Below are 13,990 nucleotides of genomic sequence, written 5' to 3' on the forward strand. Positions count from 1 at the left end.
CTTTTGTTGTTTATTTAAAATAATAATGTCTGGTTTGTTATGCTGAATATGAATGTCTGTTAAAACTGTACGATCAAAATATAATTTGTAATTGTCATTTTCCAAACAACTTTCTGGTTTATAACTATAATGTGGTTGTGTATCCTTTAATAAGTTGAATTTAACTGCATGTGTATAATTTTTGCGAATATATCATGACGTTTTTATATTCGCTTTGAGCCAAAACGGTGCAAGAAGAAATGATGTGTTGTTCAATGGTTTCCTCTTCAGTTCCGCAAATCCTACATTTATCGATGATCGATTTTAAACCGCATATGTGTTTTTTTATTTTTATTGTTTGTATTACTTAATAAATATTGTTTCCATGACTACAAAAATGTCTGCATAAGTAATTCGTGGCCTGTTACGAATAAAGTTCTACTTATCCCTACTAGAATTAGAAACTAAAATGACATTTAAATATTCAGGGTGTGGTATATTTTTGAACTCAGAAAAACATAATGAATCTAACTGTACCAAAAAAATTGTATGTTGCCATTAAAAAAATAAAGTTGACCCTTGACCCTTAGCAGGGAGGGTTGCTAAGGGCAACATTTTATATCCAGTTTATAGTACTTTTTAAACCCTTTAATTTGATGTATTGCTCGTTGAAATCGGATGTCAAATAAGAAAGATATAAGCTGGGGCGTTTTTTTGTGATCATCTGTATGTTATTTGGAGCAAAAATGGTTTTATGTGCTTTGGGTGGTTTATCTGTCTCATTGCGTTCGGCAGCCAATCTACCAGCCGCAGCACATAAAATTCCATTTTCAGCGTTTCGATTAATACATACCTATTTATTTCTGTTAGCATTTAAAGACTGAAACAATAAAAAACAGGCAATACGGAGAAAATGTTAATTATTGCAAACATTGGTAATGGTAAAGTATCAAAAATAGAAATCTTGATCGAAACACATTTATACTTTTTCCGAAGAATAAAAACATCCCTTCCTTTCGATAGATTCGTTAATTTTGAATTTCTGTCATGTCCTACTACAAATTATTCACCTGGAAAAAATTCATTGCACGCAAAGCTGTTTTCTAATCATGTTTCAGACAAACTAATTATACAAATACTATCATTTTTTATTTTAAGCTGTGGACAGTTTGGTAATGTGCCATATGAAGTGTGACACTATTGAATAAAGTAAGTTTAAATTATCTTGAATAATAATAGCTGTATGTGTATAGATACGTCAAGGACACCCATTTCGCGAATACGCTAAACACCCATGATTATTTTATTGTCAGCGGATACACCTTGACAAAGTTCGTTACCTAGAACGCAAATAATCGTTATGTCTAGGGATCTCATCTTCACGCACTGTAACCTTGTAAAATAGCAAATTTTCTAATGCGACCTGCATTTAAAAAATTGCTATTTTACAAGGTTACAGTGCTCCTTTAAAATTATACCGGGTGAGCAACAATTACTGTTTGAGTTGGCAATAAAACTACGGTGACTTTTTAACGTCCCTGTTGGCTAGATTTGTCATATAACCGGAAGTGGCGATAGATCGCCGAAAATTAGGTTATGTGTTTTTTAAAACAAGCAAGTTAGAGCGAGGAAAAGGCGTTTTATTTAAAGGTACTGCTCCAAATGACTCCAGTTATCAATAAAAGATTACAAAAACCAAACGTTTAAATTTGAAATTAATGTCAGTTATCAATAATGATAATGAAACAAACGAAAATAGGTACAATTCACAGTCTTGAGTCTTGCCAGTTTCAAGTAATAGTATATTATAGACCAAGGTGGAGAAGTTCATGCTTATAGCCAGAGCGCCAAGATTAGAGCCCGAGGCGCGCCGAGGGTTGTAAGGCGCGAAGGCTATAAGGGACTTCTCCACCGTGGTTTATATACTATTTTTTTCACTACTAGATACGTTAAAACCCTTTCTGATAATAATTATTAATCAAATTATTTTGTGGGATGCGACGGGTCCGAGTTGTCACTTCTTGACAGTTGGTATGAAAATCGTCTACGTTAACCAATGAAATAGACGACAATCTTTCGTTGCTAGGTGACGGTTGTTCCATTATTCACCACTGGTTAATAATGAAAAATTATTTACCTGTCACTGAGCCAACGTAGAAAAACGAAACTTCTCAGTGTTCTGTAACAACCGATAACGCTAGACTTTATTAGTAGTAGTGAAAAATTTTTTTTATTGCCAACTCAAACAGTAATTGTTGCTTACGCTGTGCTACTATCAACACGCCGAAATGAAATGAACTTGGACGATTTGAAACTACAAGATTACCTACATTATTTGTAAAAACGAGAGCAAAAAAAATATATTCTATACCCAATTTAATTTGTTGACAACTTCTAGAAAATTAAACAAAATTGCGTTAATATTTCTCAGAATTAATTCAAAAATTCCTGAAAAATATTTTCGATAGGTAGGTAAGTATCTGTAAATGTTGAAAAGAAATTGTATCTAGAAATAGGTAAACAAAAATGATTAAATACCAATATTCAAGATCATTTATCATGAGTGGATGCTGAATATTAGAGTTATTTATGTATTAAGGCCATAATCGACAATTATGTCCGTGGTACATACAACGTTTTATTCTATTTCATAATTTCTAAAAGATTCAAACAAATATTTAGCATTCCTTAAAGGAAATCAACTAAATAGTCCAGTCAATATAAACATTCAACCTTGCAAAAGGTCATGTAGTTCTGATTTTATAATATGTTCTTTGGACCTCAGCCAAGAGTAAAAAACCAAATTTGCAACTTCGAAAGACTTGTGCGCGCTGCGTGGTAGCCGAAGAACAGCAAAATTTTCGCCCTATTTTCAGTTTTTGCTCAATATCTCTTAAGATATGAGTCTAACAGAAAAAGTTGAAGTTATCTTTTTTAAACTAGATTAAATTCACTTTAGTTCGAGGCCTAAGCAAACTTTGTGCGTCTAGCAGTTTCCGAGATACAGCTCTTCAAAAATTGGGTATTTTTTCCAAGAAGTGAAAATTTTTTTGTTTATTTCTCTTTTTTTATTAAATATCGTCAAAAATACTCGCCCCATGAGAAAAGTCAAGGGCAATTTACTTTAAGCGTATTTATTTAGCTTTAAACTGAGATCTGATGGGCAGCTGCAGGTCCAATGCTTCTCTAAAAAGTGGCATATAACCGAAAATTCCATCTTTCGAGGTTTTCGGTTAAATGCCACTTTTGAGAGAAGTATTGGACCTGCAGCTGCCTGTCAGATCTCAATTTAAAGCTAAATAAATACACTTCAAGTTCATTGCCCATGACTTTTCTAATGGGGCGAGTATTTTTGACGATATTTAATAAAATAAGAGACGTAAACAAAAAAATTTCACTTCTTGGAAAAAATACCCAATTTTTGAAGAGCTCTATCTCGGAAACTGCTGCATGCACAAAGTTCGCTTGAGCCTCAAACTGTAGCGAATTGAATGTAGTTTAAAAAAGGTAACTTCAACTTTTTCTGTGAGACTCATATCTTAGGAGATATTGAGCAAAAACTGAAAATAGTGCAAAAATTTTGCTGTTTTTTGACTACCACGCAGCGCGCACAAGTCTTTCGAAGTTGCAAATTTGGTGTTTTACTCTTGGCTGATATCCAAACAACATATTAAAAAATCAGAACTACATGACCTTTTGCAAGGTCGGACCCTTTTTTATGTTTATACATATTGACTGGACTAAAAAGTTGTGTCCATGCAAATTTAGTTATGTGGGGTTTAATACACTGCCCCAAAAAAGTTAAGGATATTGCTGTTTGTGAACAAGAAAGAAAAAACAGGGATCATAATCGATACACATGTGTAATTCCATTCATTTTCAGCCAAATCAATACAGAATGAAACTAAAATAATGTAAAACCTTTGTTTAAATAAAATTTAAATACCTAAAATAATTTTTGTTTTAATTTCAAATAATCGGTATTTTGTCCTCGTACCCGTATAACTTCTCTAATACGACGAATTAAGTTGTAAGTCTCTTCTTGGGGGATCTGTTGCCACAAAACAGGGAACAAGTCACTCAATTCCCGAATATTGTCTGGATAAGGCAAATATTCTGCGAGTGTTTTCAAGGTCTCAGGCGGGTTCAATGGGGTTGAAGTCCGGAGATCGTGCAGGTAGCTGAAAATATTGAATTTCCTGCAATTCCTGCAAATCTAAGGTTTCCAAAACCAATCGTATCCTGTGCAGACAAGCGTTATCATTCACATATCGAGAATATCCTTAACTTTTTTGGGGCAGTGTATATTCTCTGTTTATTTAACAAAGACTTAAATACAAGTAACCAAAAAGTAAGCAGTGTATAACTATACAGCGTGTTATTGAAATGCGTTAAGAGAATTTAAACGGTGATAGAACTCATCAAAACAAATTACTTTTCTATTTACCATTTTTCGAAAACTCAAATTTATGTTCGAATTTATTTTCACCGTATTCCGTGTCATCGAGTCGTTTATGGATGGGACGGTGAAAGAACAACGGTTTCGTACGAAAAACGCAAAAAAAGTAAATACGGCAAAAACACAGGCGGACAGGTCTTGTAAAAACTTACCGACACAATTTAGTCACGTCCTTCACCTGTATGCGGCCGTGTTTACAATTTATTAGAAAGTGAATTTCCCGTAATTATCGTTAAAAATGGTGAAGTACACTAATCCGGAGTTAACAGACATGGTGCTCATCTACTGGGAAGCTTTATCAAATGCAACCAGGCGTTTGTATGTAGGTACTTAGGTATAAAAAAAAAATACCTGAAGAGATTTCCCGGTCGCCAAGTCCCTGTCTACGTACAATAGGTACCTTTGTGAATGCTGTCCAGCATTTAAGGGATCCTGTCCTGTCCTGTTGACGAAGAACCGCAGGTTAGTTGCCGACAACTTGCATTAGGAATTGACATTTCCCAGGGCCGTGCGGTAGATTTTCCCAGTATGATGCAAGTCTTCGAAATGCCGCCCTTTAAATGGTTTTTCTTTCTTTCTTTAAAATAATCTTCGATTGTGATTTTAAAAAAACCACAACATAATGCATAACATAAATAATACTACCGAGATTTTAATAGTTATTTACACAATTAGTGGGATAAAAGCAATATTACAGGATTCGAGTGTGAAGATTGCAGATGACGAGGGCGTTAGCCCGAGTTCATCTGTAATCACACGAGTTTCCTGTAATATGCTTTAGCCCACGTGTTATGTACAAAATTTTATCTAAGACCGCCCCGAATTAAAAAAAAAAGGTAAATCTTATTTATTTTCGCCAGTTTCATTACACCACTCAGTGGAATAATGACTTACTTATCCCACTGAGTGGAGTAATGAAGCTCACTTATCCCACTGAGTGGAGTAATGAAATGCGTCCGGTAATGAAGTTCCTTATTCCACTGAAATGAGTGGGATAAGTGTCATTTATCTCACGGGATTAGATAAAATATAATTTATTTTCTTTATTACCCTAACAACGCTTATACTAACGAGATTTCAAAACCTGACACCATTTTTTATAGTAATGATTAAAAAAAAAAGGTTTTTTTTGTTCGACACTGTCAGAATTCTAAAATTTTCTCCTGTGTGAACAGTTTTTGATAAATGTCACAACTTGTCAAAACGAAACGTCAAGCTAATTTTAAAGGTTTTAAGCGATTTGGAGCCTTTAAGGGGCTCGTCGAACAAAAAAACGTTGTATTCAACTCGTTCGTGTGTAAATTGGGCCTTTTTTGGCACGAGTGGGCCATTTTAAAACGCGAGTGAAACGATTTACACACAAACTCGTTAAATAAACTACGGTGCGATCAATTAAAAAATAAATCGAGTAGGCGTGTTACCTATGGCAACCCATGCTATAGCATAGGCTCCAAAGCAAACTCAATTTATTTTTTAAATGATCGCTCGGTACTATTAAATGTTGCCACATTTAGTGTAACGAATAGGTCCATATCTTCTACAAAAAAGACGATTGGTTTTTTAAAACATTTTTACCTGATATCCTAATGACTACTTAACAACATACTACTACGTTATTCCGCAAATTTTGGGGCACCCAGTATAGTGTATTAATGGACCTCATTAATACACTATTTTTCATTAATAAACGATTTTTGCGATTTTGACGTTTCAATGATATTTTGATGTATAAACAACCTCGAACATGCATTGTTTGCACTTACCAACACTGCAGCAGGTAATGCAGCAGGGTTTTCTATGTTTTATAGCTCTATAACTGCACAATTACGAATTCACTTTTTCAAAAGCCGAACTTTTTGGTTATAATTCGCATGTCATATTTTTCAAAGGTAACTAGGTTTTTTTAGTAACCGTGATTTTTACGTGGAAAAGTGAATAGAAAGTGTTGAAAAATTTAAAAATGATGAAATTTTGTCACAAAAAGAAAGTCTGCGGTCAACGAAAAAATTTTGTAATCAACTCGTTTGTTAATGAAGGCGATTAATAATCTCAACTATTAAAGGCACTCACTCGCTACACTCGTTCGTGCTTTAAACAGTTTCGATTATTCCTTCATTAACAAACTGGTTTATTAAATAACTATTATTTATTTATTTTCTATTTTTTATTAATTAAAACCTCGCTCTATTTCATTTGTCTGATTTTTAAAACTTCTTGAATGTTTTGTCTGTAAATCTATTAATACAGCGGCGATAAAAGCGAAGTACCATGGTTTGCAAATGGCAGTTCGCTCTTATCGCTCATCGAAGCTCCAACATAAACGTACCCTTAGGCGGAAAATAGTTGGCGCTCCCCACCAGTCTGCTACAGCGCCGCACCGCTATTTTTTCGCTGCGAGCAGTGCGAGCATGAACCGTGGATCGTTTATTTATAATACGAGCGCGCTGCACTGGATTGTGATGGTGGGAGATATTCTTGACGTGCTCACTTATTTCGCCTAAGGGAACGTTTATGTTGGAGCTGCGATGAGCGATAAAAGCGGCGATAAGAGCGAAAAAGTCAAAAAAGATGGTTATATTCGTGATTAAAACGAAAATTTTGAGAATTGAATAGTAGGCTGTGTTATTTGTTTAATTAACTTGTCATCGCATTTGAAGATTTGAGGTTTGTTCGAAAATTTGATATAAACAGGGTAAAGTAATCTACCTACCTAGCTTAGGTATCTGTTTATTTTCCAGATTATATGATTGACCTACCAACTTACTTCATTGAATTGGCTTTCATTTATCAATAACTTATTTCACTTTTGACACTTTTGACATTTGTATTTTGGTACAGTTTTACCATAAACATTTCATGATTAACTTTCTTACCTTAGCGAGAAAGTTGAATTTTCTCACCTCAAATGAGGTATCCACAGCCTACATTTCTAACCGGTAGGGAGAAATAGTATATTTCAAACCAAGGTAAGAAAGTGGTTTCTTGCAGATCGCAGGCAAAGATTATAAACCGAGTCGTAGACGAGGTTTGTAAGTGCCTACACACTAGTTAGTGCAAGGACACTTTCTTAACAAGGTTTGAATACAATTTTTTTCCCTACCGGCACAACTTTGTTGAAAAAAGTCAAAAAAGATGGTTATATTCGTGATTAAAACGAAAATTTTGAGAATTGAATAGTAGGCTGTGTTATTTGTTTAATTAACTTGTCATCGCATTTGAAGATTTGAGGTTTGTTCGAAAATTTGATATAAACAGGGTAAAGTAATCTACCTACCTAGCTTATCTGTTTATTTTCCAGATTATATGATTGACCTACCAACTTACTTCATTGAATTGGCTTTCATTTATCAATAACTTATTTCACTTTTGACACTTTTGACATTTGTATTTTGGTACAGTTTTACCATAAACATTTCATGATTAACTTTCTTACCTTAGCGAGAAAGTTGAATTTTCTCACCTCAAATGAGGTATCCACAGCCTACATTTCTAACCGGTAGGGAGAAAAACATATTAAAACCTTTATAGGTTAAAAATTGCCGTTCATTGTTTGTTTCATTACTTTATTGTTTATTTATAAGAACTGAAATTTTTCAATTAGAAATCGTTATTTTCGCAAGAAAAATACTAGAGAACAATATAGAATGACTTTGGGAAGAGTATATTGTTCTATTGAAACTTGTTTGGAATTAATTGTATGTGGAAAAAGAAGAACAATTGGCAGATGTTCGGTAGCCCGGTGTTGACCGGCTCAGATAGAAACACGTTCAGTTTGTCTTCTACAGTCGCATTTTTTGAAGAAAATATATAATTATTTTTAATGGTTTTTGAGAAAAAAGTGTTTAGTAATACCATGCGATCAAAAATAAAAAAAATCGAGGTCCGTGAGTAATACGCTTCAGTTGGCAACACGTAAAAATGTAATTCAAATGTCATCAGATGTCATTACAATGGAGAATTGTCATTATTAATTATTGACTATTAAAATTGCTATTGCAATATGTTCACTTCAGAGCAAAAAATTTTCAGTGTGCGGTGTTACTTCAGAAACGGCGCACAGAGGGGTATTGGACGGTCAAAGTTGATCAAAAGTCGAAAATTTAAAATTAATTTCATATAGTTGGGCAATGTAACCACAAAAAAATACTCTTTTTAAAAAGATTAAATTTGACCCCCCATGCCATTTAAAAAAAATCAAGTTAGCCTTGTATCTTCAAAATAAATGATGTTTTTTCTTTTTAAGTCACTTCTGTATAGAGGTTAGTACACGTAAAAATTAGAAGTGGGCCTTGGAAGAGCTTGGAAATTAGTTTAAAACACACCACTTTTACAACATACGTTATTTATAACTTCCAATTGCAGTTCCTTTGTGTTAATGGTATTAAAAAAATAATCAAAACGCTTACTGACTCGAGTCCATCACAGAAAACTTTATAAATACAGAAAAAATTGACACTGAAACTTCGTATAACCAATAACGCAGCAGGTCAGAACGTAGCCCTGAGAAACAATAAGGTCCGTGTGGGCGTCCGCCATCGTGCATTTTTTTATAAACTGGCAAATGACAACATACTTTATCTATTACCCCACTACATGGTTCAACTTAATGAAATTAAATTTTAAATTTTCGACTTTTGATCAACTTTCAGCGTCTAATACTCCTCTGGTGCGGCGAATCGTTCTATTCAACACCTCTAGTTTTCGAGGAATTTCAACAAAAGTTTCCGGACTTTCAAGGCACTTACAGAGGAGAGGAAAAAAAACCAGACATAATTTTTGACATAACAGTCATAAGTGTGAAACCGCCCTTCCTACATTTAAACTTATTTAGACTGATTGTGACAGTTTAGTTAATAACTGTGCTACAATCGTGTCAAAAATAAATTACTCTCTAGGATTTAGGGATATTCGATACTAGGTTGCCATAAATTTGGTTAGGTTGGGGGCTATGTGGTTTCTGGTGGCGGATAAAAGATATCTCAAAAATGTAAGGCTGTGGCTAATTCCTTGTCACAGTTGCAAATTAATGACTAATGCCTCGCTAAGTGATAGATGATTTTTCGTTTCACAATCAATTTTGGTTTCTGTCGGCATATTTAATTGAACTTAATCCCTCAATTCATAGTAACCAACCTTAGGCATTCAAAATTACTTCTGAAAATTCTAGTTACACAACATGAAAAACGTTATTTCTCTAAAAGTTCGAAATATAGGGAGTAATTTATTTTTGACAAGGTAGTAGGTAGGTCTGATCAATTCTTCAAATGTTCCAGTTGTCATAAACTGTCACATTGATAATAAAGAATGGATTATATTGAATTTTTGAAAATGTCATAATTTTGATGTCAGTTTTTTTTACTCCCAACTGTACCAACAACTTGCCTTGATTATTTTGTTTTTCCATTCCTGAAAAACAACGTGTTCAAAAATAGGCCACTGTAATTGCCCACCATCAACACTTTTAGATGAAAATGACATAGAAGAGGATGAAACCGGGGAAAATATTTAATTTTTATAATACACTCTTAATAAATTTTTACTTTCAGCATCTCTTGTATATTTTTTACCAATACCCGTCACAATGATCGTTTGAAGAGTTCTACTCACTTTGAATTTTAAGTAATTCATTGTCTTAGAATTTTTTTCTGGTATCATGTTGTATTGGTAGGTGCTATTTAAGTTATTCTTTGCCAAAGAATATCCGACAAACAAAACATTAAACACAGGAAATAAGATTTTAATGAAAAATGATAAAAGCTATTTTTTAGAAAAAAAATTATATTATAAAAATTGTCAAAATTTGAACAGTATTTTGAATTAGTATCTCGTATTGTCAAATTAAAAATTTTAACACGTAAAACAACCGACAAAAACACAACATGGAAGTAGCGCAAACTTTTCAATAATTTATTTAAACAAAATAATTCGGTTGCCATGGTGACCATAGCACTCCCGATCTTTGAAAATATCCCAATTTAACTATTATAAAAAAAAAAAAATAAGCACAAATATAATTTCAAGATTATTTATTAAAGAAATCATAATGATTCGCTTTTTGTGTCGGTGAGTGTATTTCCCACTATGAGCGTCAATTTTTAACCTATAAAGGTTTGTATTCATGACATAAAAAAAAATAAATTATTACAATCGGAACTCTTGCTACCGGTTCCGAAATAACGCCGTATTTTTGTCTCTCGTTACTCCACTATTAGGTGCTAGACGTATTAATAACCTCATTTTAATTTAAAATCTACTATTCTGACATGTCATTTTGAGAAATTGCATTCATTAATCCTGAAAAGTTACAAGTGCTTAGGTGGAATTTCTGAAAACTGAACAGTCTTTAATTAAACTTTGGAAATCAATAACTAAAATGTAAAACAATTGTATGTAATTGTGTTTATTTTGAAGTTCAGTCAAAATTAATTTTTATGACATTTATGACAATAAACTTAGACTACATTGGGTACAAACACTAAAAAATAAAATATTCTATGCACCACGGGAGGTAACTATTCATGTTTTCCCCTCGGCTGACTTATGTCCATATCTCCCTTAATGCATGAATATCTATTAGGTACTTGTTGAATTATGTGTTATTGATATTATTCAAATGTATTTCTCCATTATAATTTACAATTTACATCATACATCACATAGTACCGGGTGATCAAGAAGGACTGTTTAAGTTGGCAATACAATTAAGAACATTTTTTTATTCGGCTATTTACAACACTGCAACCGCATATGTTTTGTGGGTTTATTTGACAGATATCTGACGTAGCATTAATAACGACAAAATGGTAGGTTATGAGAGTAAAAATTAACGGCAAAAAGAAATCAACGTTGGAATTCGGAATAATAATCTAAAAATTAACTAAAGGAAATTCTCGAAGTGCTCCCATTTTGCTCTAAACATAAATTAACTCTTCTCTCGAACGATTCACCAGCATGTTTAATTTAATTTGAAATGTCAAATTTACTTGTCAGTTTTGTCACTGATGCGGCTGTCAGTGTGAACCGTCAACAACCGGAAGTTACTCCAGTTGTTCCATTTAAAAATAAAATTCAGCATTACCAACTTAAACAGTCCTTCTTGATCACCCCGTATATAAATTTCATATTTTTTAATTAGGTATTTCAAAAAATTATGCCAGTTTAGGAAAGAATGTCATTTATATTCACAACTATGCTTTTATTAAAGAAAATTAAATTGCATTACGGATTCATCACAGTTACTTTTATAACAATAAAGTTACATATACCAATTTATTTAAAGTCAAGGTTTATTATTGAACTGCTTCAATTTAACAAATTACTGTATACAATACATTTTAGTTGAATGATATTGTGTCCACAGATTGGTGTCCTATTGTCGAATTGATTCCGGTTTAAAACGAAGTGACTCTGAAACGTCCACTCTTACAAAATGACAAGAGATATCAGTGCCCAACTTCAAGAAAATGCCTTGGATCCTAGTGAAACAATACCTCTAAATTCGTAAGTTTATCTTCAGACTTATTTATTTAACATTTATATTAAATTTTACTTAAAGAACTAACATTACATTTAAAACAATAAATTTAAAACAATCGATACTTATTATTAATATTGTGGGAAATTTATAATTAAAGTAGGCTATGACTTTAAAATTAGATTGGCAACACCGTTGACACTTTGATTTGATTTGTCAAAGTGACGCTTCAAAATTCAATACACAATATGAAACGGCGAGTTAACAGTTGTATCGAACACCCGGGTTGGATACAACTGTTAACTCGCCGTTTCATATTTTGTATTCAATTTTGAAGCGTCACTTTGACAATTCAAATCAATGTATCAACGGTTTTGCCAACATAACTTTAAAGTCATAGCTCGCTTTAATTATAAATTTAAATGATCTCATGGTATGTATGTACGAAAAAGTTGTGTGGTTATAGGGATATTTTTGTTAATGCAGTTTAACTGTTTATTTATAATTTAAAAAATATATTTAAACATTTTAAGTGTTGCCTTGCTTTTCGATAAGGACACGTGCTGCTGGAATTAAGATGATATAAACTGTCCTTTTGTAAGTATTTGTAGACACAAAACTGTCTATTAACAAAATAATTTTTAAGGCTTTTTTTCCGGATCAGTACAAGTTTGTAATTGATACATTAATTTGATGACGCACACGACTGACGACATTTATCATTTAATAATAGATCTATTGCTCTTAATTTTTGTCCGTCTCTAATTTACTTTAAGTGATGCAATGCGCAATATATTTTATTCATAATCGTTTAGTAACGTACAGCTTTTCGAACCCCTTGAAGGTTGGAAAGTGAGAAAGTAAGAAAGACATCGTGAGTCATGATGTGCAGTAGAGTGAGGCTGACCTGAGATATGACATTTGATGGGGGTGAGCGTAGACGGAAATCAGTCGGACGAGTCCATCTTTCGTAAAATAGGGGTGTTGAACAGCTGGTTGTTACTGTAACCGCTATTCTCTGCTGTGATTGGTTTTGCCACGCCAGTGCAATATTTTGTCCGCGCAGATTTCTCCCACCAAATGTCATTTCTCAGGCTGCCTTACTCTAAAACTTCGGTTTTCTACAAAGCGGTACCGTAAAATAACGGCCGTAATTTGACGGCCGTCATCGGTGGAGTAAAGCACGGCTGCTTTGACGGTGAACTTTATTTTAAACTTTTAAAGTAACGACGACGACGGTGCAGTAAATACGGCCGCTATCCCGTGACAATCTATGGAATGATCATTGATCAGTCTAAAGCCGTGTACAATTATCGTCTATCTCGTGGAAGGCGTACAACTGAAAACAGCTTCGGAATCTTATGTGCATATTTTCGCATTTTCTTTCAACCTATTGTTGTTGCTCCTGAAACAATTGATAAGTTAATTACATATGCTTGTACGGGGTCATTATAAATATTTGTAACTTGTAACAACTGGTCGGCGTAGCGGCGCACCTAAAGCATAGCGCACAGCCACCTACGATGGTACAATCATTTATAATGACCCCTATTTTGCACACTATTTGACGCGAAGCCAAAGTGCTGGTTCCATATCAAGCTGCTTTGGATAAATCATATGCCTCTACCAACGCAAAAAATGTCAAAATAAAAATTAATGAATTTAATTTTTGATTTCATTAATCAGAACAGGATAACGTCATTTTGACATTTTTAGCCAAATTACATACTGTCGCGAGCAAAAAAAAAACTGGTCGCCAAGATCATGCTTTGACGCAATGGAAAATGCTCTATTGTAAAACGGTCGTAAATGTCATAACCTATCACCATGTTGTATGACATTAGTTGTCATTTTTTTAATAACAATTCAAATTTTTTTGACACTTTGTTGACATGGGCATAATCAGGCAGGGAAATTGTAACCAAATTTTTAAATGACATTGACGACCAGAATTTTTTGCTCGCTACAGTACATAGGTATTTAATTAAATCACATTATAAACGGTATCAAGTGGTCAGCGTCATTAGTATTTTTGGTTGCGTATAAAATAAATTCAGAAATAAGCCTTATGTGACATG

At 33.4% G+C, this 13,990-nt stretch overlaps 1 protein-coding gene and 1 long non-coding RNA gene across 5 annotated transcripts in view; one reads left to right on the forward strand and one right to left on the reverse strand.

The window, feature by feature from the left end:
• The window catches only part of LOC138128973 (uncharacterized), a 51,655-nt gene that overhangs the window by 35,855 nt on the left and 1,810 nt on the right, over nt 1-13,990 (reverse strand). The gene's annotated exons all lie outside the window — the stretch shown is intronic.
• The window catches only part of LOC138128880 (ATP-dependent translocase ABCB1-like), a 79,966-nt gene that overhangs the window by 10,866 nt on the left and 55,110 nt on the right, over nt 1-13,990 (forward strand). For all 3 annotated transcript variants that reach the window (XM_069045101.1, XM_069045109.1, XM_069045117.1), the window contains exon 2: nt 11,799-11,938. In XM_069045101.1, coding sequence (XP_068901202.1) covers nt 11,868-11,938 — 71 coding nt within the window. In that variant the 5' untranslated portion in view covers nt 11,799-11,867. The remainder of the gene's footprint in view (nt 1-11,798; nt 11,939-13,990) is intronic.

The sequence above is a fragment of the Tenebrio molitor genome, chromosome 1 (assembly GCF_963966145.1).
Source record: "Tenebrio molitor chromosome 1, icTenMoli1.1, whole genome shotgun sequence".
Classification (NCBI taxonomy): domain Eukaryota; kingdom Metazoa; phylum Arthropoda; class Insecta; order Coleoptera; family Tenebrionidae; genus Tenebrio; species Tenebrio molitor.